The 23,880-nt window shown below is 42.4% G+C and overlaps 1 protein-coding gene across 2 annotated transcripts in view; it reads right to left on the reverse strand.

Moving 5' to 3' along the window:
- LOC122792230 (arf-GAP with SH3 domain, ANK repeat and PH domain-containing protein 3-like) overlaps positions 1-23,880 on the reverse strand; it is a 1,314,966-nt gene that overhangs the window by 353,482 nt on the left and 937,604 nt on the right. For both annotated transcript variants that reach the window (XM_044059977.1, XM_044059976.1), the window contains exon 11: positions 4,286-4,355. In XM_044059977.1, coding sequence (XP_043915912.1) covers positions 4,286-4,355 — 70 coding nt within the window. The remainder of the gene's footprint in view (positions 1-4,285; positions 4,356-23,880) is intronic.

Genomic DNA, 23,880 nt, shown 5'->3' on the forward strand with positions numbered 1-23,880 from the left:
CGTGCCATCCCAAATAGAACCAAGATGCTCTCATCCAAAAAAAAAGAAGCCAATCTGGTGGTCCCCTGCCATAAACAAACTTTACAACAAAAGGAAGAAACTGTTGCAGAAAAGAGGAAAATCCCAGGATGCAAAAAACTTCCTTACCAGCCTCAGTAAGAAAATGAGATCCTCCAAAACTAGTTACAAAATAAAATTGCCAAAGATTCCAAAGAAAACAACAAGGCATTCTATAACTATGTCAATAATCTAAATGGCAATGCTCAGATCTGCTCTGAGCTAAAACAGAATGGCATTAAATATACTGATCCCAAGGATATTGCCAATATCCTGGCAGATCGATTCAGTGCCAACTTCACCCCCCTCTCACCCCCTAAATGGCCCATCTCAATACCGGAAGATTGCCAAATTCTGGTAATAATGGCCACACAGGTAAAAAATGCACTCTCCAAAGCTAAGAATACAGCATCCATGGGACCAGAAGACATCCCAGACTGTGTACTACATGAACTACAATATGAACTGGCACCTCACCTAAGTGTCATGTTTAATCATAGCCTCACCTCAGGTTTCATGCCCACTGAGTGGCGTACAGCTACAGTTATCCCACTCCACAAGGGGGGATCCACCTTGGATCCCGGAAACTACCGTCCCATCAGTCTGACAAGCCTTATCTGCAAGGCCATGGAGCGTATTATCATGGAACTTATAAGCAAAGACACTGGCAACCTTCAAACACTGGACCCCACCCAGTTTGGGTTCGTGAAGGGCCGATCTTGTCGCCTAAACTTGATTGACTTCTTCGAATCAGTCTCCAGAGCCATGGACAAGGGTAAGGTGGTCCACACAGCCTATCTAGACCTTGCCAAGGCCTTTGACACCATCCCCCACTCTGGAATCATAGATAAACTTACTAAGCTGGGCATTAATCCCTATGTCACCCAATGGGTTGCTAACTGGCTTACTGATAGAACCCACACTGTAAAAGTAGCCGACTCCAAATCCAGCTCCAGACAAGTGACAAGTGGAGTACCTCAGGGTTCAGTCCTGGGACCGCTCTCGTTTGGCATCTAGTTCTCTGAAGTACAGGCCAACACTAAGGGACTCTGGATAACAAAGTTTGCAGATGACTGCAAACTGGGAGCCATTATTGAATCCCCAAATGATGTGAATACTCTACAAAAGGGCCTTACAGAAACAGATGCTTGGCGCCAAAGCCATGGGCTCAAGCTCAATGCCAAGAAATGTACAGTTATCCCCTTTGGGGAAAAAACATGTATCCATGAATTACCATATAGGTGGCAGTACACTAAACACCGAAAGTTTGATAAGAGACTTAGGGACACAGGTGGACAGTGGTCTCTCCTTCGATAACCACATCGCCAAAACAGTCAGGAAATCCTTCTACGTGGCACACCTCATCACTAAGGGCTTTTCATCCAGAAAAAAGGAGGTCATTGTCCCACTGTATGCATCCCTCATTAGACCCATTATAGAATACAATGCCCCGTTTGGTATGTACCTCTCAAGACATCTGCAACAACTGGAAAGGCCACAGAAATACCTCACTAAAAGAATCACAGGCCTAAAGCAGATGCCCTACGCTGATCGCCTTAAACTCCAGCCATACTCTGTTGCATATTGTCTACTCAGAGGCGATCTTTGCTTAACATACAAGGCCATGTCAAACCCAGAGCTGCTGGACATGCTACACTTAAAGAAATCCCAATCCCTCAGAGCCACATGCTCCAGGGATCTAAACCTTGTCATCACAATAAACAAAACATGCTGGAGGGATAGGTTTCTGACCCAGAGACTCCCCAGACTCTGGAATAGATTGCCCATACATGTCAAGTAGAGTGCCTCTTTGGTCCTCTTCAAAAGGAACCTTGACGATTGGATGGGAGAAAGGAAATTTACCCCGGGGATCACGTCAGTCGCCCTGCTAGACAGGGGTCCAGGGAAGTAAATAGTGTGGAAAGAAATAGCCAGGGAATTGTTATGGCTAGGCTTGTATAGGCCCTAGGGCTGATAGCCTAGTACCAACCTATGAACCTATGAAGCTATAAATGTATTTTTCTCCTAATTCTTACAGCACTGCAGGACCAGCACTGTATTTAACAGTATGTTAAACATCTGTACATGGCTTGTTTAGCTGCTTCAGCAAACTAGTACATTAGTGTTACTTTTACAAATTTCTTCTACGTATTACTCTGAACTTTTGTCTACATGTTCGCAGCTCTTCTCTCATCATTTTGCTCTCCATATTACACTCTTCTAACTTCAAATGATCTCACTGCATGGCTTATTAAACTGCAAACCATTTACTACAGACACCAGCAACGTCCTATTCCTTTTAAGCTGACTAACGTCCTGTAATTACTGGAATTCTTCTTCAAGCTCAATAAGAGACAAACTTCTGTGATCGCTCAAAAAGAGACAAACTGCTGTGATCAGTCTGACCAGCTGCAAAATATTAATAAATATTGAAAAATAGAAGGAAACACTGATCTACATTAGTAAGAATTAAATAAGTGAAAACATCAGCAGTGTGAAGCTTAGGTGCTAGCAAATCTGGAAGGCAAGGCCTCATTCCATTAATAAGAAAGGTGGGTGCAGTGGGTGGGCCAAGGATGTTGTTTTGACCACCAGCAAAGCAGCCCAACTCCTGGGGATCTGTGATAGCTTCCAGGTCCTTAAAATAGCCAAGGCAATCACGGACATGATTTTTCGGCCTTATCAACAAGTAGTACGTGTACTGGCAATGCATCTCAGCCCATAATCCAGTTAAAGCAGTGAGTAAAGCAACACAACCACATAACTGTTAGACTGATGACCATTTTTGCTTAATCACATACTGGAGACTTCCCCCAGACAGCGTGAGACTGGCAGCGGTGAGGACAAAAATACCTCTGAGAAGGTATTTACAGAGGATGCTAAATAACAAGAAACATCTAAAGAAATCATCAGCTTTGTCCTAACAATACACAGTGTTAATGAATCATGTACACAGAAACTGCAGCTGACCTGGATGGTTAACACTGTAAACCCCCTGGGTAAGTCACATATCCATCTATTCTCACTCCCTAAGCAAATAAGTCTTAAATTAAAGGAGAAAATCAGTACAATGGAAGTAAAAAAGTTATGCACAAAAGCAGTACTTTAGCTATACAATGCTCTTCAATGAATTCAATGACAGAGAAAAAAAGCGTGTCAAATTAAAAGCACATTATATAAATGCAAGTAACCATCTTTCACAGCTACTAACATTGTAAATAAATTCAAGCGTTCAAGCCTTGCAGTCTTGGTGCCCATCACCTTATATGCTTTTCCAGACACTGCCAGTAGCTAAAACAAATATACAACCAATCTCATGATAAAAATATACCTAAAATCAAAATAAGCAGAATAAGAGATTCACTACATGAACAGCTCCATTAGTTACTACTTCAGTGTTCTAGCTATATGTTTCAGGACCATAAAACAGTGAGGATTTAAATATGGCCACAATAAATTGTATACTAACTCCAAAACTGCTTTACCTCAGTGTCCCACTTCTTCGAGGTACAGCAACCTCAGTGTTACTATGTGTGTATGGGGGGGGGGTATAATCCCCAGAGCAGGGGGAGCTTGCCACCTGCAAAAAATACTTCAAATGTGCAACAATGACTTTTGAGGTTCACTGTTACTTGTGTCAAATCCCACTTAAAGTTTGGCACTTTTGCAACTTGCATTATTGGTTCTCAAGCTTCCAAGAGGGAGCCATTATTTCAGAAAGGAGCAGAAGTTAGGCATGCTGAAGCAAACACAGCTTCATGAAACATACTCTGATTTACTGCAGCAAATGTCACAGGACAAGTTACTAATTTATTTCTTCTTTGCAAGCAAAAACTATTGGCTAAAGTGGGTGAACTGATAAAAGCAAATGAATAAATTAACACAGACTATATGCATCTTTCTATTCATTTCAGTTAACAGAAAACAGAGCTCCAGTCTCTATTTAATTCAAAGTACTTAATATGGTAAAAATACTTAAATATGCACTAAAACATAAAATGTGACACAGAGATTTAAAACATGATTTACTTATCCCTGCTGTTTCACCAGCAGGTGTCAGTAGATCTCTGCATAACCACACCTAATAATCATATCATCTTTTCAGGTTGCGTAACCCACACCCGAATCTTGTATTACAGCTATATTAATCAACCATCTTCAAGGTCACAGTTACTCAGAAAAAAAATCAGAATGATTTGACATGACAAACTGAAAAGATTTTACTTACTGTACTATGCGAGATTGTAAGAAACCCATACTTCACACCACATTTTCTCTTCTGCCAAACTTTTCGGATACTATGGTAAAGAAAAATGTTATTATAGAATGTGTACTTTAAAGCACATTATTACAGTAACAAGTTGTGGACAGCTAAGTTACATTACATAAACCATCAGGTACTAGTGGCATGTATTGTAAATAACCTGAAGTAACATGTATTAATAAGTACTGTATAGGTGAAGCATATCTTAGGAGCATGCATTTTTAATGTACAGTGGATATAAAAAGTGTACACACCACTGTTAAAATGCCAGGTTTTTGTGATGCTAAAAAAATGAGACCACAATAAATCATTTCAAAACTTTTCCCACCTTTAATGTGACCAATAACCTGTACATTCATTGAAAAACAAACAAATCTGTTAGGGGAAAATATAAAAAATAAAAAACGTACAATAAGCTGGTTGCATAAGTGTGCACACCCTTCAACTAATATTTTGTTGAAGCACCTTTTGATTTAATTACAGCATTCAGTTTTCTTGGGTAGGAGTCTATCAGCATGGCACATCTTGACTTGCAATATTTGTCCACTCTTCCTTGCAAAAGCACTCCAAATCTGTCAGAATGCGTGGGCATCTCTTGTGTACAACCCTGTTCAGGTCACCCCACAGACTTTCCATTGGATTTAGGTCTGCGCTCTGGCTGGGCCATTCTAAAACTTTAATTTTCTTCTGGTGAAACCATTCTTTTGTTGATTTGGATGTACACTTGGAGTCATTGTCGTGTTGAAAGGTGAAATTCCTCTTCATCTTCAGCTTTCTAGCAGACACCTGAAGGTTTTGGGCCAAAAGTGTCTGGTATTTGGAACTGTTCATAATTCCCTCCACTTTGACTAAAGCCCCAGTTCCAGCTGAAGTAAAGCAACCCCAAAACATGATACTGCCACCACCATACTTCACAGTGGGGATGGTGTTCTTTTGGTACCAAACTTACCTTTTGGAATTGTTGCCAAAAAGTTCAACCTTGGTCTCATCAGACCATAACACATTTTCCCACATGCTTTTGGGAGACTATGTATTGTTTTGCAAATTGTAGCCGGGCCTGGATGTTTTTCTGTGTAAGAAAAGGCTTCCGTTGCAACCCTACCCCACAGCCCAGACATATGGAGAATACAGGAGATTGTTGTCACATGTAGTACACACCCAGTACTTGCCAGAAATTCCTATAGCTTTTTCAGTGTTGCTGTAGGTCTCTTGGCAGCCTTCCTGACCAGTTTTCATCTTGTCTTTTCATCAATTATGGAGGAACGTCCAGTTCTTTGCAACGTCACTGTTGTCTCATATTTTCTCCACTTTTTGATGACCGTCTTCACTGTGTTCCATGGTATATCCAATGCTGTGGAAATTTTTTTGTACCCTTCTCCCGATTGATACCTTTCAACAATGAGATCCCTTTGATGCTTTGTAAGCTCTCTGTGATCCATGTATTTTGCTATAGCAAGCAACTGAGTAAATGTCAGGAAAAACCTACTAGGCCATCTGAACTTTATTTGAGATTAATCACTCTCTTTAACTGATGGCAGGTGTGTACCCAAGAAGACTGAATGCCGTAATTAAATCAAAAGGTACTTCAACAAAGTATTAGTTTAAGGGTGTGCACACTTATGCAACCAGCTTGTTGTATGTTTTTTATTTTTTTAAAATTTTCCCCTAACAGACTTAGTTTGTTTTCAATTGAATTGTACAGGTTATAGGTCACATTAAAGGTGGGAAAAGTTCTGAAATGATTTATTCTGGTCTCATTTTTAATATCACAAAAATGTGGCATTTTAACAGGGGTGTGTACACTTACAGGCACGCATGCACACACACACGCACACACGTCTCCTCTAACTAAAACTCCCTAATCTTTGATCTTTCCTCAGTCTCTGCCCCTTAACACTCTAACTACAAGACATTACTACTTTTCTTTCTTGGTGAACCCTCTTGCTTTACCACCATCCGTCAGTGTTCTTACCTTGGAACTTGCTTCTACAACCTTTGCTTAAAATAAAATGTACTGACCCATGTGCCAAAAGACGTGTACACCTATATTTTGCTTCCACTGACTTTGCCTCCTGCCATAACTTAGGATAGGTAGGCTTCTTCTCTAAACTCTGGTTAACAACATTTTTTACTAACATTTGGAAGCAATTTAAAGTTATGTACCCTGTACTAATTTTACTATGTACATCAAATATAATGCACTCAGCAAGTACTGCAAAACTGCTTGAAAATGTTGTCTATGCAGTCTCCTTCCACATCAAAAATAAAAGTGTTTGAAGTCTGACATATTCTTTACCCAAAAGCTGAATAGTTAGTTAACAAATTTAAGTGTGTGTGTGGGGGATGGGTAAGGTCTTAACCCCTACAATGTTGAATAATAAAGTCTGTGGAAGAATACTTCACACTTCAGAACTGTTTATTTTTGATAACCAAACTAAGATCCTCCTTGTTGCTCTATCATAGTGGCATGTTGTAACCTTTAACATTTAATTGTGAGCTAATATGTTTTTACTGGATCTACATTACATTATCGAAGTTTCCAAACTTCGAATCTGATATGGTCGACACCATATGATTGAAGTCTTGAAACTTCAAATATTTTAACGGAGATCTCCGTACATGGGGAAATGGAAGATTTCCCTTTTCTGCACTGTAGTGCGATCTCAGAACTGGTATATTTAAGTAGCGGGGGGGGGTGTTGGGGGTGCAGCCCCCCCAGTTGAGTGGTGCAGGGGGGCTTGCCCCCTGTTTAGAGCATTTAAATGGTTTGTTTTTGTAGGTTATTCTGTTTTATTACATTTTTGATGTTTCAAGACTTCGATTATATGGTGTCGACCCATATCAGATTCGAAGTTTTGAAACTTCGATAATGTAATATAGACCCGTTTTTACTAAACCATCTGAAAATTAAAAGGTGCTTTTAAAAACAACTCACTCACTTCAAGCACATCTGCATAAACACAAATAAACTACACTTAAGTACCTCCTAAGATAAGGTCATAAAAATAATATAGTATGTGGATTGGACTGATTATGCTCTTAAAATGAGTAAAATACCATTGTTACAGGCAGATTAACAAGTAAGAACACCTCAGCGTTGTAAAACTGAGACTCATCACGATTCTCACACAGACAGCAGTCGCATGCTATCAGCATCAGAAAGCAAGAAAAGAAGCTGCAGATATTACACTGCCCCAGAAACGACAGAGAAAAGCAAAGGCAAAGTGCGCAGCTATTTAACATTGTGCTCCAAACAAGTTTTTTGATAGTTACAGCTCCCCATACAAGACAAAAAACTGTAATCAAATCTCCAGTCATAACCAGCTTCTCTATTTACTTTACAAAATAAATATAAACAACTTTAAAGCAAAATATAGCAAGCCACTTTGAGGAGAAAAGTGTCAGCATTAAAATAAATGTACACAATTAATATTAGGTTAACAGATACCTTGTAGTTGTCAATAAACACCATATTAAAAATATGTACATAATTTTAAAAACTGACACAAACAACAGCACAGTACAACTACCAAAATCAGATTATTATTTTATTCTATGTTTTAAACAAGAATAATCAGCAAAGAAAGCAAATATATCACATTTTTTGCACATACAAAAAAGTACAGTTGTGTACATTTACCATAAATGTAGATGTCCAAATGTATTCACTGTTGCAGTCATCACATTTGGGTTATCCCTGCTAGGGTAGCCCTCGGCCGGCCCGAATACCAGAGGCTTAGTATTTCTGCGTCGATTGCTGCCGCTTCAGGACTGATGTCAGGTCGTCAGTAGTATAAAGTAAGGCAGCTGACGCCATTACATCAGTTTTTCTTGCCCTGTCAGGAGCCCCCAAGTGGGAGCCAGGTTATGGAGGAAGAACCCCACCAGTAGAAAGTAAATACCAAAAAGTTCCTTGTAAGGAGAGAGAGAGAAAGAAGAGGGTGATGGAGGGAGGGAAACCAGGACTGCAACAGTGAATACACTCGAACATCTACATTTATGGTAAGTGTAAACAATTGTACTATGTTCTTCATGTTTCACTGTTGCAGTCATCACATTTGGGTTGATTCCCAAAGCTGAGGAAAAGGGTGGAGGCATTCAAAGGGACTAGGGGCTGGCTAGGATACCCTGCAAGACTGCAGTGGCAAAGCCTGCCCTGGAATTGAAGATAGGCAAGTGGTAGTGCTTGGTGAAAGTGTGAAAAGATGTTCAGGTGGCAGCCTCCAGGATGTCCCTGGTGGGGACTGCTCTAAGGAAAGCTGCAGAGGTGCAAGCTGCTCTGGTGGAGTGAGTCCTGACCCCCTTAGGGGGAGTTTTTCCATGTTGCTTGTAACAGAAATGGATGCAGTGTGCTATTCATTTGGAAATTGTTTGTTTGGAGATGGCTTTGCCCTCTGCCCCGGCAGCAAAGCTAACCAGTAATTGATCAGACTTTATAAAATATTTAGTCCTGTCTAGATAGAATCTGTGCTGTCTGTGCACATCTAGAGTGTACAGGAACCTTTCCCCCTTGTTTTGTGGGTTACGGAAAAAGGTGAGCAAATTAATGGATTGATTGAGAGCCACAATGGACACCACTTTGGGCATGACGGATGGGTTAGTCCTGAGGGAAACCCTGTCAGCATGAAAGATGATGAAGGGTTCCACAGCCATGAGTGCCTGTAGCTCGGAGACTCTTCTGGCTGAAGTAATGGCCAGAAGAAAAGCTGTCTTCCAGGATAGAAATTTTAACTCTGCTGAAGATGCTTGCTCAAAGGGGGGGCAGGGTGAGTTTTTCCAACTCAAAATTAAGGTCCCAAGCTGGGGTAGGTTCTCTTCTGGGTGGCCTCAAGCTGCTAGCCCCTCTTAGGAATTGTTTGATCAGAGGATGTGAGAAAAGGGGCTGCTCAGTGTGGAAATGAGCAGAGATAGCAGAGGCATGAATTTTAATAGAGGAAAAAGAGAGACCACTGTGTAGTAGGTCAGCTAGGTAATCCAGGATGAGAGGCAGGGAGGGCTGTGCAGTATCGGCTCCCTTAGCTTGAATCCAGGTGCAGAACCTTTTCCATTTGTCAGCATAAGACTTTCTAGTGCTACGGCGTCTGGCCTCACATATAACATCTAGAACCTGTTTACTGAGGTTGGCAGATTGATCAGTAGTCAGGGAATAAGCCAGTTTTCTAAATTGAGATCTGCAATGGGGATGCATGAATTCTCCTTCCCTCTGGGTCAGGAGGGTTGGGGTCTGAGTGAGATGCCATGGTGGCAGTGGGGACAGGCTCACAGCAGTGGGTACCAGTGCTAGTGAGGCCAGTCTGGAGCAATAAGAACTGTCCTTGATTTTTCCTCCCTTATTTTGAGCAGTACCCTGGTAATGAGAGGTAGTGGGGGAAATGCATAGATGGACAGATTGACCCAGGGGAAGGATAAGGCATCCACTTTCCAAGCCATGCAGTGATGCTCCCTGGTGCAGAACTTGCTGAGCTGATGGTTGGTGTGGGAGGGAAAGATGTCGACTTTTGGGATGCCCCATTTCTGAGTTATCAGGGTGAAGGTTCTTTTATCGAGCTGTCACTCGTGTGGATCCAGAAGATTTCTGCTTAAGTGGTCTGCCAGAGAGTTTAGAGAACCTGGCAGGAATTGTGCTAACAAGTGGAGTTGCATGGCAGAGTCTGTGTGCCAAAGGGTCATGGCCAGCCTGCATAGAGGGCAGCAGTCCCTCCTTGCTTGTTGATATACCACATCACAGTGGTGGTGTCTGTTTTGATCAGGAGATACCCTGGGGAGAGAAGGGGCCTGAAAGCTGTCAATGCATGCTGGACAGCTAACATCTCTTTTTGGTTGATGTACAGATGGATTTGCTGTGGGCTCCATTGGCCCTGAATGCACCTGCCGTCCAGGTGTGCACACAGGCATAGTCTGATGCATCTGTGGTGAGGGTCTGGGTGGCAGGGGGGTGGTGAGAAAGGTAGTCCCTTGTTGTGGAAGCATGCTGCTGCTTACCAAAGAAAACCTTTTCTTAGGCAAGGTATCACCGGTATAAGAGTTTCCAGGTCTTGAGAGTGTTGACACCAAAGGCTTTTTAGGTACTATTGAAGTTTCCTCATATGCAGTCTGACATATGGAATGAGTAAAATGCAAGATGTCATGAACCCCAGAGCTTGCAGAATTTTCCTTGCAGATAAATGGGTTCTGGTGGCTAGTTGAGAGAAGTAGGCTGTCAAGAAAGTTTGCATTTCTGGTGTAAGGAATGCCATCTGGAATGTTGTGCCCAGGCTTGCTCCCAGGAATATAATCCTTTGGGTGGGTACTAGTTTGGATTTCTTTTCGTTGATAGTGTACCCCAGGGAGGTCAGTAGGGACTTTACAAAGGCCAGGTGCTTGAGCAGCTTTTCCTGACTGTCTGCCTGAATAAGGCAGCTGTCTAAGTATGGGTAAATTTGGATATTCCTTTGTCTGCAAAAGGCAATGGCGGGAGCCAGACATTTTGTGAAAACTCTGGGAGCAGTAGATAAGCCAAAGGTAAGTGCAGAGAACTGAAAGTGCAGAGATCTTGCCCTGAAACGTAGATATTTCCTGCATAATTCCCTGATAGAAATGTGGAGGCAGGTCTCTTTTAGGTCCAGGGTTGCTAGCCAAGCATTCTTGGAGAGCATGAGTAGCAGTTGCTGGAGGGTGAGCATTTTGAATTTTGGTATCACCATGAAGGTGTTTAGAATGGATAGATCGAGGATGGGGCACCAGGTGCCCACTTTTCTGGGTACCAGGAAAAGTTTGGAGTAGAAACCTTGGCCTATCTGTTCTGCAGGAATATGCTCTATTGCCCTCATAGAGAGCAGGGAAAGGACTTGTTTTTTCACCTCGGCCCACTGGTTTGGAGATATATCTGGCAACCATTGTGAGTTTGGAAGAGTGTGGAAAGAAAATTTGTATCCCTGAGACACTATGCTGAGGACCCAGCAGACGTTGGTAAAGGTGGCCCAGGTGCTTGCGTGAAAGGAAAGTTTTCCTCCTAGGGGTAAGTGCAGGTGGGCAGAGGGAGGGGGTGGGGGTGGAGAGTCATTGTAAGTTCTTACTATGAGGGGGGTGGCTTAGAACTCCCTGGTTTTGAAGTGGAGGAACTCCACTGCTTTGATCTCTGCATTCCCTGTGGCTGCTGTCTGGGGGTCTGCTTCCCCGGGGTCTGGGCTGAACTGACCTGGTGGGAGCAGGAACGGACCAGTGCTTGAGGGACAATTCCTGCTGAACCTGGGTGGCTGGACCTGTAGGAAATCCTTAACTGTCTACATAGATTTAACTTTTTCTTCCATCTTTTTTAAGACCTCCTCTGCCTTGGTGCCAAATAAGTTGCCTTTGTGCAAGGGTGCATCCAATAATTTAGATTTAACATGGTCTGGCAAGGGTTGTTCCTTAAGTCATGCATGCTTTCTAAGGACAGAACCGGTGACTGCTGCCCTGCAAGAAGCTTCTAGGGCGTCAAAACCACAGAGTAAGATGTGCTTAGTCACTTGACTTGCAGACTGCATTAACTCTTGTAAATCTTTAGATTCTGCACAAGCAGGAAAGGAAGACACTTTTTGTTTCAGGAGTTCCATGGTATGTTGTTGACATTTTAGCATATGGAACTGGCAATTTAGAGCCCCGATAGCAAGAGTAGCAGAGGTGTAATACTTTTTTATCCCATATGTCTAGTGCTCGAAATCTCTATCTGAGGGGATGGGATTCTTAGAAGAGGTTGCCTTAATTCCTTTAGGCCCTTGAGAAATTACCTCAGGGTCAGCAGTAGGATTTTTAAAATTAAATTTCTGTGAGTCAGGGACTCTGTAATGCCTGTCTAGTTTTCTGGGTGCAGGATGGAGGATGTCATGAGTCAAACTAGATTCCAGGAAAACATCGTCCACAACATCCTGGACAGGATGAATGGCCAAGGGTCTGTGTTGTGGAAGATCTAAGAATTCTCCGAGTCTCTTTTTAGACTGAGGGTAGTCCTGACATTCCCATTGGAAATGCTCCCTTAAGGTATGAAGGGTTTCCCCAAAGGAAAAGTCCTCAGGTGGAGAGGCAGAAGGAATGGAATCCTCTGCGTTAGAATCCTCTTAGGCAGAGAGGGGTTGCATGTCTTAATATTCAGATGCATCAGAGTCATCAGACTCCTGTTCAGACAAAACTATTGAGGACAGATCTCTTTTTCTTTTGGAAGGGGTAGCTTTGCTTCCCCTGATCAGCATCATAAAGTCTTCTGCCATTTTAAGCATTTGAGACTGGGGCAAGGAAGCAGGTGCCTGAGATTGGGTCGTCATTTTTTTGGGTGTGGTTCGTACCCTGGGCCTTAAATACTTGGTAGTTTTTGAAAGAATGGTAGATGCGAAAGAAGGCGGTTTGTGTCGAGAAGCTGTATTACGAAGTACTTCCTCCGAAGCCAGTGCCTACTCAGCGGCTCCGGACCCATCCAAGGTAGAAACACCCATAGGATCCTTAGTCGAAGAAGAGTTGTGCGGCATACCAGACTCCGAAAGGGTCTCAGTAGCGGCCTGCAAATCCACAGAAGCGGGCATCAGAGGCTGCGAAAGCACCTCACTGAGGACAGGAGAACTGACGACTAGGTTAACAGAAGCATTGTCAGTAGGTTTGGACCTGTGCGGTCTGTCTCTGTCTTTATCCTTATGTTTTTTTCAGAAGATCTACTGTTGGATGGCTTACTGAAGCCATATCGGAATTTGAGGACTGTAAGCAAAAATATCTAGCTACAATAAGAGCCCGATGACGTATAGTTCTGGAGTTAAACAAAGCACAAAAGCGACGGCGAGGGACGTCTTGGTCTGGGCCTAAGCAAGTGACGCAGTAAGAATGAAAGTCTCGGTGTGGTATTTGCTTTCCACAGGCGAGACAATTGTTAACTTTTTCTGACATTGGTTAGTGCATGAAAAAAGGATCCCCAATGGGGTACTTAGCTTTAGAAGACTTCAATTCGGGAGACGAAACTCAGGTAGCGGCCGACCAGCACTCATGCAAACAGCTTCTGCTTCAGGCTCCTTGGCAAGAAAGACTGATGTAATGACGTTGGCTGCCTTACTTTATACTACTGACGAACTGACATCAGTCCTGAAGCGACAGCAACCGACGCAGAAATACTAAGCCTCTGGTATTCGGGCCGGCCGAGGGCTACCCTGGCAAGAATAACCCAAATGTGATGACTGCAACAGTGAAACACAAAGAACATCAACACTTATTACTGTTCTCACTGATAAATACATGAAATGTCTGAGTTGCCCTAAGTGTGGAATTTGCATGCTTTCCCTGTGACCACATGACTGGGTCTCCTTTTTCCTCCACTATCAAACAGACATGCTAGCAGGTAAACTCGGTATGCTCTTTATTGTTCATACCCACAGAACTGCATCACTCCAGCACCACTAGCTGTGGGGATATCTTGTTTCAGTCAAAGCTACAGAGCTTGAGAGATAGACCACACACACACACACACACACACACACACACACACACACACACACACACACACACACAGCACTTTTATTTCATTGTAATTCCACCACAGTACTGAATTTGTGACCTTCAGTTCCACACTTCTGCAATTTAAATGTGAGAAAATATTAACTGAAAAAAGTAACATTTAAATTGTTATCCACCTGGCCAACAGTCAGGGAATGTGATGCCTCATTAACAGACTGCTAACACACGTTATTAGCTAAAAAGGCCCCGAAGTGCTTGAGTAATGTACACAGCAATCAGCATGCGTGCTTGTCCTGACATGGAGAAGTGTCCCATCCAGGACTGGCTTCTTGCCTTATAGCCACTGCCTTTTTGGTACATGCTCTAGCTCCCTGTGACCTTCAATTGTATTAAGTAATTAATGATAATGAGAAAATGAATGACAAAATTCAACTTTGAAAGTGTTCCCTATTCTGGCATCATATAGATGCTAAATGCTTTACAATTTGACCCATATTTGCCAAGATGGATATCAAACTGGCTGAAAGACAGAAGTCATACAGAGTGAACTGCAGACACCTCATCAGAAGGTATGATAGTGACCAGCAGTGTACCTCACGACTCAGTGTGGGCACTTCTTTACTTCTCAAATTTCCAAGCAGAGAGGCAAGAACTCTAACAAAGCTTGCAGACGACTGCAAACTATGGTTAAGTCATCCTCTGACAACCAGACTCTCCCTAGTAAACTTGGTGTACAAAAAAGGGCTCAAATTAATGCTACAAAGTGTCGTATCATCACTTTTGGTAGACAACCTCTGCCCTTATCATCAAACCACTACAAAATATAAATGTAATTAGGAACTTACTTTTGACCATCCTGTGGCAATGGATATCCGGAAATCCTTTTATTTCGCATAACTAATTGAAAAGGAACATCCATCAAGATCTAAATAGGTAATCATTCCCTTATATTCAGCACTGATCAGATCAATAAACTAGTACAATACCCCTTCAGGATATATTTGACTAAACATATTAGATAATTGGAAAGATCCCAAAGGCTCCTAACCAAAAAGTTCGCAGTTCTAAAATCTCCAAGCTTTCAAGAGATGCTGGAAGTCATATCACTTTAGTGCCTTATATACTTTTGAAGAGATCTTAGTCTCATTTATAGCATCATTAGAGTCCTGTCTGTCCTGGCTCTTCTGTCTTTCCACTTGTCCAATATGTACACCAGTTCTAGCGCAATGGACTTAATCTTCACCAGCAGATATATAAACATGGAGGGACAGATTTACAAACCAGAACCTCCCAAAACTCTGGAATAATCTTTCTTGCAAGTTAAACAATGAGATGCATGACTGTCATTTAAACGTAACTTAGATGACTGGATGGGAATCCACAATTTAACTCTGGGACTGATAGCATAGCCTTCCTAGAAATAGGAGGTATGGCTAAAGGAGAGGGAACTGGCAAGGCATAAATGGTCATAAAACTCAATAACCTTGGAATATCTGTGAACAAATGACTCTTGAAACCCATTAGATATCATATCCTGACAAAACTGATAAGCATGAAGTCAAGGGTAAATGTACAAAATAAATGCAAACACTGCATATCGAATGGTATAAATGCACTGTTAGTGTCCACACCAATATTTCGAATTTTTATAATTTTGACACCAACCATGATACTGACAAAAAAAAAAAACATCATCCAGTTTCTTTCTCTACAAGTCAAATGAAGAAAACTTTCATTCTGACCAAGATAAGGGTATGGACACGTGGTGTCATTAATAAGTATTGACAAAAAAATGGAGTATCTCTGTATACGTGAGCTGTTTTCATCTTAATCATGCTGCTGAAACGGCAGCTATCTGCAATCAAAAGCGTTACCTGACAGACTCGTGAAAGCCTCAGGAAATAAAAGCGAATGGTTCAAAGCCTGCTAATTATGTTGTTGAGAATTTTCAGAAAAGTTATATAATGCAGAAAATGCAGCAGATTACTGTTTAAGCAAGTTGTGTTGGCTGCCAGCTTCTTTCTATGCTAATGGAAGAAACAAATGTAAAACAAACAGGTCAAAAGTACCATATTCAGATCTGCAAGGTATGTTTAAAAAAAACTAGCCTTTAACTGCACATGTCATAAGGAAAGTGACAGATACACCACAAGTTGCTTAATCTAATTATATTTTCCAGTGTTATAAACAGTGATACATGTTGATGTGGCCTGAAGTGAAATTATATTTTGGAAATATATACTTTTTAGGAGAAAAGCTAATGAAGCACTTTTAGAAAAGCTTAATTATTTATGCACACTTTTGTGTGTAATGTTACTGAATCATGGCCAACTCACAGTAACCCTACGTGCAAGTATCCAAACCACCAGTAGAGTTTTTCATGGCAGAAACAAGAGGACAGGTTATCAAGTCTTATCCCTGCTTATCTCCATCAGCAACCTCAGTCCAGTCTCAAAAGAAAGTTACCTCTGTGACAACCTGCCAACACATGAAAAACACACACACACACACACACACACACACACACACACACACACACACACACACACACACACACACAATACTACTTGCACTGCTGGACTAAAGTGTAACATGACAGGCAATGTGTAGTGTGTACTGAAACAGAAAGAAAACAAATGTCTTTGGGCTAAATGTCACAAAATTCAGGCTACAGTCACTCAACATTAGTACTACAATTTTCCTTCTATAGTCTACAACTACACAAAATCTTTCTGCTTGTTACTGTTAAGTTACAAGATTAGACTGAATGACCCTGTGACACAAGGGAAATAGTGGAATTCTGTAAATAATTCTATGTCATTTGAGAATATTAATATGATTTACATAGAAATGCAACAAAAGGAGACACTGCCAGCCCAGCTATCTGGAATTTTGTAAATAACAGCATGATGCAATTGGTTTGTTACAAATGTATTAGAACTATGTGTCAAGTGTTGTGTGTATATTAAACTACTGGTACAGAAATGTGTGTTGAACAAGGTTTGTACAGTACTGAGCTTCAAGGATGTGTCCACAGTGTACCCTACTGGAAAAGACCAGAAATGTATATAAACTATATACCTGTGCAAATATATGTTTTAATAGAAGAAACTGGAATATACAGAGTTAACTTGCACTACTTCAAGAAAATAAGTTGAAATTAAATTGTTTTACAATTGTGTTATAAAATTTAATTTCAATGCAGCAAGGTGACAGGATGTCTAGAACTATGGTGCCATCTACATTGCTTTGTAAGTGTTTTTTGTTTTATGTCTTATAGCATCTGCAAACATCTCAGAAATATGTATTTTTCACACAGAGATGTTAAATTCTGTTAGTTTCTGTTTAGCCTGGGAACTCAAGTCAAGTGACAAAAAATGATGTCAACCAAGCTAACCCAGCAGTAATATTTGATATTAATTTAAGAACTTTCTGAGAGAGAGACTGTGCATTTTGTATTTTGTCTTGGACCTAGCAAGACCATCCACTCATCATCACCATCTGCACTTGCCTTGCTGTAAGTAAGATTTAGGGCACTGTATCTCTTTTAGATATAGATAGGAATATAGTAAAGATTAGTTTGGATGTTTTCTGTATTTATTTGTCATGCAATGTTGTTTTTAAAATATTTCCTGTGGTTTTGAACTCTGAAGTTATTGATTTATTGAGTATTGTCTTGTTCTGTTATTATTAATTATTAAATATATTTAAACCTATCGTGGCTGATATTTGTGAGACATATTTAAGCTCTTAGAGTACTTGAATATCTATATGGTGACACTGTACAGGCCACTCCTAAACAGCCTTTCTATTGGTCAGACTATCATTTAGATTAATAGTAACATTACACAGTAGATTGGACACCCTTTATTAAGGGCCTTAAGTAGTTGATAAGAGTGTTTTGTGGCAGTGGAAACTAGCTTATACTCTGGGCAGAAGGGGGCATAGTTAGTAAACCTGTGCCAGCCTTTGCCAGGAGTGTGTGTGTGTGTGTGTGTGTGTGTGTGTGTGTGTGTGTCTGTATATAAATTAAACCTCAAAGAGAGTGTGTGTGTGTGTGTGTGTGTGTGTGTGTGTGTGTGTGTGTGTGTGTGTGTGTGTGTGTGTGTGTATCAGCTACTTGGGCAGGGACACGAAGTACTGGTCGGACAAACAGGGTGCTGGAGATTTTGGCTTCACCACTCTGCTGAGATCTCAACCCTATAACTGTGCCAGTGGGGAGTCTTACTGGGGATCTGGAGAAAGAGGGAAAAACCATCCCCAGACTAACTATGATCTCTGTGTGCTCTTAATGGAAATTGCACTTTACTGTGTGTGTACTTGTCATCCTCTCAGTGTGTACATCCCCCACTGTTGCCAGTGGTGAGGATTGAGGTTCCAAGATTACTAGGCCAGTGCAGGGGTGTCACATATTAATTGGTTGGCAGTGGTGGGGTATCCGCATCACATATTAATTGGTTGACAGAGGTGGGATAACCACATTACATATTAATTGGCTTGCAGTGGTGTGGATATTCAATTCCTATAGCCTGTGTACAGACAGTGGTCAATGAAGGTGTTTGCACTCTCAATCAGTCACACAGTGAACATTCAGAGTTTCATATCACAATTGCTTTATTTTCTTTTGTTAGCTTAGTTAGTCAGGGACAGCAGGCAAGCATGTCAGCAAAGGAGTATGGCAAGCTGACAAAGAGCCAGTTAGCTGAGAAGTGCCAGGCTAAAGGACTGGTGCATGTCAACCAGACTAAGGCAAAAATGATTGTAGCTTTGGGCTCAGCTGCATCACAGACCAGCAGTCAGGAGGACAACCAGGCTGGCCTTGGAGATGTATGACTCTCAGAAAATGGACAGCTCAACCTTTCCACTGAGGACTTAAAAATCTGTCTGGAGTTAAAGAGACTTGAGCTGGAGGCCAAGTGTTTTGAAATAGAAGCAGCAAAGAGATTGAGACGTCTAGAGGCTGAGGAAAATGAGAAACTGTGACATCTAGAGGCTGAGGAGAAGTAGAGGCAGATGCAACATGAAAAGGAGATGCTGACTCTTCACCAGAGTCATGGTGGTAATGGAGAAGGGTGTAGCTGCACCCCAGAAGCAACAAAGGCCAGTAAATTTCTTCCACAATTTCAAAGGGGGATCCATAATTCTGATAGTTTCATTCATATGTTTGAAAGGATATGTAAACAGTATAATGCTGACCAAGGGCTCTGGGTACGGTTCCTTACCCCCTTATTCCATGGTACAGCTGTAACTGCTACTTCTAAATAGTCTGATACCGATTGCTTAAATTATAATTTTGCAAAAAAAACTGTCTTTTAGAATGCTTTAAGTTAACACCTGAAGCTTATAAGAAAATGTTTTGTGAGCATAGACACAAGGCAAATGAAAGTGTGTGTGAATATACTGCTGAACTAAGCACTTATTTTCATAGGTGGGTGAGTGGATATCAGGCCACCACTTCTGAAGAGCTGGTAGACCTTTTGGTGGGGGAACAAGCCCTTAGCACACTGCCTGAGGACATGAAAATCTGGTTAGCTGATAGACAATGCAATACTGCAGATGAGTTGGGGAAGAATGCAGACCTATACCTAGTAAGCAGGGCATCACTGCACAGGAAACAGTCACCCAGTGCTGCTCATGGGTCTACGGAAACCCATGGTGGGGAGCCCAGACTGCCCCAACAGAGTCCGCCAGTAGCAAGGGAAGCCACTAGTCCAGGTACACATCCAGGACCAAGGGTTAAATGTTTTAAATGCAACCCAATGGGGCCAAGTAGCATATAGATGTCCATGGAGGCAAGGTGGAGAGCAAAAGGTGGGAGAGCCAGTAAGTGGAAATAACAAAATGCCAGCAGTAAGTTGTCTCGAGAGAACAAGGGTACCAAACTACCACAAGATGTTGTATCCTATTTTACTAAATGGGAAAGAGGCTGTTGCTAAGAGAGAGGCAGCCTTTGACCTAACCATTGTGAAGCCTGCAATGGCTAAAGAGGACCACTACTATCTTGTGCTGTCTACTCCACTCAGAGCTTTATAAGGGACCCCATTCCAAATACCTTTGGCTAGGGTTCACCTTGACTGGGAGGGTGGAAAAGGAAGCCAGCAAACAGGTGTGTTTGTGGATATCCCTGCAGATGTCCTGATAGGGAATGATTTTGATAATGCAGTACTGTGTGTGCATGCAGTTATATGCAGTCAGGCTTGGAGACAAGCATGTTGGTCTGGTAGCCTGGGGGAGACCCAGACAGACTGCACATTTGCAGCCAGGACTGGTGAGGTGGTTACTTCAGTGAGGGAGCTACCCTGTAGCAGTGAGAATGAAGGTGAGCCATAGCTGCTTGTGGGTTGTTCCCTTAGACAGAGTGATTGCAAGGGCAGAGGTGAGTAGTAGTACTTAGGCTGACAGTGAGGCACTGCTGTCAGAGAATACCAGAATTCCTGTGGAAGGGGAGCTGGGAAGGGTTACTAAGAGAGAGTTGAGACAGGCTGAGCTCTCAGGCCTTACATTACAAGGCCTGAGGGAGGTAGGCTGTGAGGCACCTGATTTTCAAGAGAAGGGGAATCTGTACACTGGGAGAAAGGGTTACTGTATAGAGAGTGGACCCCTGAGGGGGGGAGGCTAGAGGGTGACAGAATACAGCAGTTGGTAGTGCCCAGAGCCTACCATCTGGCACTTCTAGCCATAGACCATGATATTCCCTTTGCAGGTCATATGGGCATAAAGTGTACAAAGAGACGCATTATTCAGAACCTTTATTGGCCATGGATTTCCAGGGATGTAACAGGGTACTGCAGGACCTATGAGCAGTGCCAAGGCAGGCAAGGCAGGAGACAAGGTGAAAGCTCCTTTGATGCCTTTGCCTGTGACTGAGGAATTGTTTCAGATAGTAGCTATGGATATTCTGGGGTCTCTGAGTACCCCAAGTTCCACAGGGAAAAAAGTATATCCTAGTGGTAGTAGATTATGCTACCAGATACCCTGAAGCGATGGTGCTGTCCTCCACTAAGGCAGAAAAGGTGGCAAATGCTTTGTTAGAGATTTTCATCACGGTAGGTTTCCCAAAAGAAATAATGACTGCCAGACCAATTTCATATCAGACCTATTGGTTTGTCTGTGGAAACACTGTGGGGTGAAGCACCTAAAGACCACCCCCTATCATCCCCAGACTAATGGTGTTGTTGAGAGGTTAAACTCTACACTCAAGTCCATGTTACAGGCATTTGCAGACCAGTTTAAGAGGGAGTGGGACACGTATCTGCTCCATCTGTTTGCTTACAGAGAGGTGCCCCAGGAATCCACAGGTTTTTCACACTTTGAGTTGTTGTATGGGCATAGGGTGAGGGGACCTCTAGATTTGATTCGAGATGAGTGGGAGGGTGAGTATGAATTCTCAACAACTCTGTTGTGGCATATGTCTTAACCTCAGGACAAGGCTCAGGGAACTCATGGGCTTGGCCCAGGAAAACCTGGCAGAAGCCCAACAGCAGAAAAAGATCTGGTATGACAGGAATGCCTGAGCTAGAGAGTATGCTATAGGGCAGCAGGTAATGGTTCTCATTTCTGTCAGACACAACAAACTGCAGGCAGCCTGGGAGGGACCCTACAAGGTAGTAAGGATGGTCAGTGATGTTAGCTACATGGTAAAACTGCTCAGCAGGAGGCAGGGGCACAAACTGTACCATGTTAACATGATGAAACCTTACCATGATAGGGAGGCTCTTGTGCTGAATACTTGCAGTGGATGGCAGGAGGAGTCTGAGGGGGATCTGGTGACTGACCTCCTCAGTGAGACTCGGACTGACATCTCAGTGGAAGGGGTAGCAATGTCCCAGCAGCTATCTCCTACCCAGGTTCAAAAAATCTGTGCAGTGTTACAGGAGTTTGGGTGCATGTTCACTGGGAAACCAGGGTGCACCCACCTGGTGCAGCACCATGTGGATACAGGACCCTAAACGCCTATTAAGCAGGCCCCTTATAGGTTGTTTGGGAGAGTCAGACTCTGAGGGAGGACATACAGGAAATGTTGGAACTAGGAGTAATCCAGGAGTCCCAGTAGTCCCTGGGTCTCTCCAGTTGTGCTGGTGCCAAAGAAGGATGGCAGCACCAGGTTCTGTGTGGACTACAAGAAATTATATAGACACACAAAGTGACATGCTTACCCCACGCCTAGGACAGATAAAGCCCTAGAGCAGCTGGGTGGGGCTAAGTATCTTACCACTACTGATCTTACCAAGGGTTACTGGCAGGTGCCTTTGACTCCCAGTACTAGAGAGAGGTCAGATATTGTGATTCTTTTTGGCTTGTATGAGTTCACAAAGATGCCTTTTGGGATGAAAAATGCCCCAGCAACTTACCAGAGGCTGGTAGATCGTATCCTAGCAGGAGCAGGAGATTTTTTCCCCTTGCTTACCTAGATTATATTGCCATCTACAGCCATTCCTAGCAAGAGCACCTTCAGCATGTCAGGGATGTGCTGGGTAAACTACAGAGCACAGGGTTGACCACTAAACCCAGCAAATGTCAGGTGGGTATGGAAATGGTCTCCTACCAGAGACAAAGTGGGGAGTGATAAGATCAGACCAGAACCTGCCAAAGTGGAAGCCATCCAGGCATGGCCTGCCCCTGTTACCAAAAAGCAGGTGAGAGCATTCTGAGGGACTGCAGGGTACTACAGAAAGTTTGTCCCCAATTATAGTACCACAACTGCTCCCCTCACAGATCTGACAAGGAAAATCAGGCTAGATAAGGTAGTGTGGACCCCAGCATATGAACAGGCATTCCAGAAGCTTAAAGGAACTTTGGGAAAACCCCCTGTGTTTGCCAGTCCAGACTACAGCAATTATTTGTTGTGCAGGTGGATGATTCAAACCATGGGGTGAGGGCTGTATGTAGCCAGGTTTTCTCAGAGGAAGAAGAGCACCCAGTGGTATATCTCAATCGTAGGCTCCAACCCAGGGAGGAATGCTATGCAGCTGTAGAAAGGTAACGCCTAGCCATAGTGTGGACACTGCAGAAACTTCAGCCTTATCTGTATGGAAGGAAATTCACTGTAGTTACAGACCATAATTCCTTAACATGGCCACATCGAGTCAGCAAAATGCCAAGTTACTAAGGTGCAGCCTAGGGTTGCAAGCATATATGACAGTGCAGCACCGCAGTGGGGTTAGCAATGCCAATGCAGATGGGCTCTCAAGACAGGGAATGGGGTAAGGTAGTCCAGGATAGCCTCAGCCCTCACAAGCAATATTTCTCAAGGGTCACTTGAAAAACTAGCTTGAGTTTTTTTGGGGGGTGACACAAGGGAAATACTGCCAGCCCAGCTAGCTGGAATTCTGTAAATAATCATATGTCATTTGAGAATATTAATTTGATTTGTATAGAAATGTAACAAAAGGAGACACTGCCAGCCAAGCTATCTGGAATTTTGTAAATAGTTATATGTCATTTGTGAATACCAGCATGATGCAACTGCTATGTTACCAAATGTATTAGAACTATATATGTGTATATTAAACTACTGTACAGAAGTGTGTGTTGAACAGGGTTTGTACAGTACTGAGCTTCAAGGATGTGTCCACAGTGTACCCTACTGGAAAAGAACAGAAATGTATATAAACTACATACCTGTGCAAATGTATGTTTTAATAGCAAAAACTGGAACATACAGAGTTAACTTGCAAAAGTTCAAGAAAATAAGTTGAAATTAAACTGTTTTACATTTGTGTTATAAAAGTTAGTTTCAATACAGCAAGGAGACAGGATGTCCAGAACGAGGGTGCCTTCTGCATTTTCTAAGTGTTTTATTTCTCCTAGCAACTGCAAACATCTCAGAGATATGTATTTTTCACACAGAGATGTTAAATTTTGTTAGTTTCTGTTTAGGCTGGGAACTGAAATCAGGTAACGAAAAAATGATGTCATCCAAACTAATCCAGCAGTAATATTTGATATTAATTTAAGAACTCTCTCAAAGACAGACTGTGCATTTTATATTTTGTCTTGGACCTAGCAAGAACATTTACGCAACATCACCATCTGCATTTGCCTTGCTGTACATAAGATTTAGGACATAGTATCTCTTTTAGATATAGATAGGAATATAGTAAAGATTA

Source organism: Protopterus annectens, chromosome 1.part2, assembly GCF_019279795.1.
Source record: "Protopterus annectens isolate FY-2018-M chromosome 1.part2, PAN1.0, whole genome shotgun sequence".
NCBI classification, from domain to species: Eukaryota; Metazoa; Chordata; order Ceratodontiformes; family Protopteridae; genus Protopterus; species Protopterus annectens.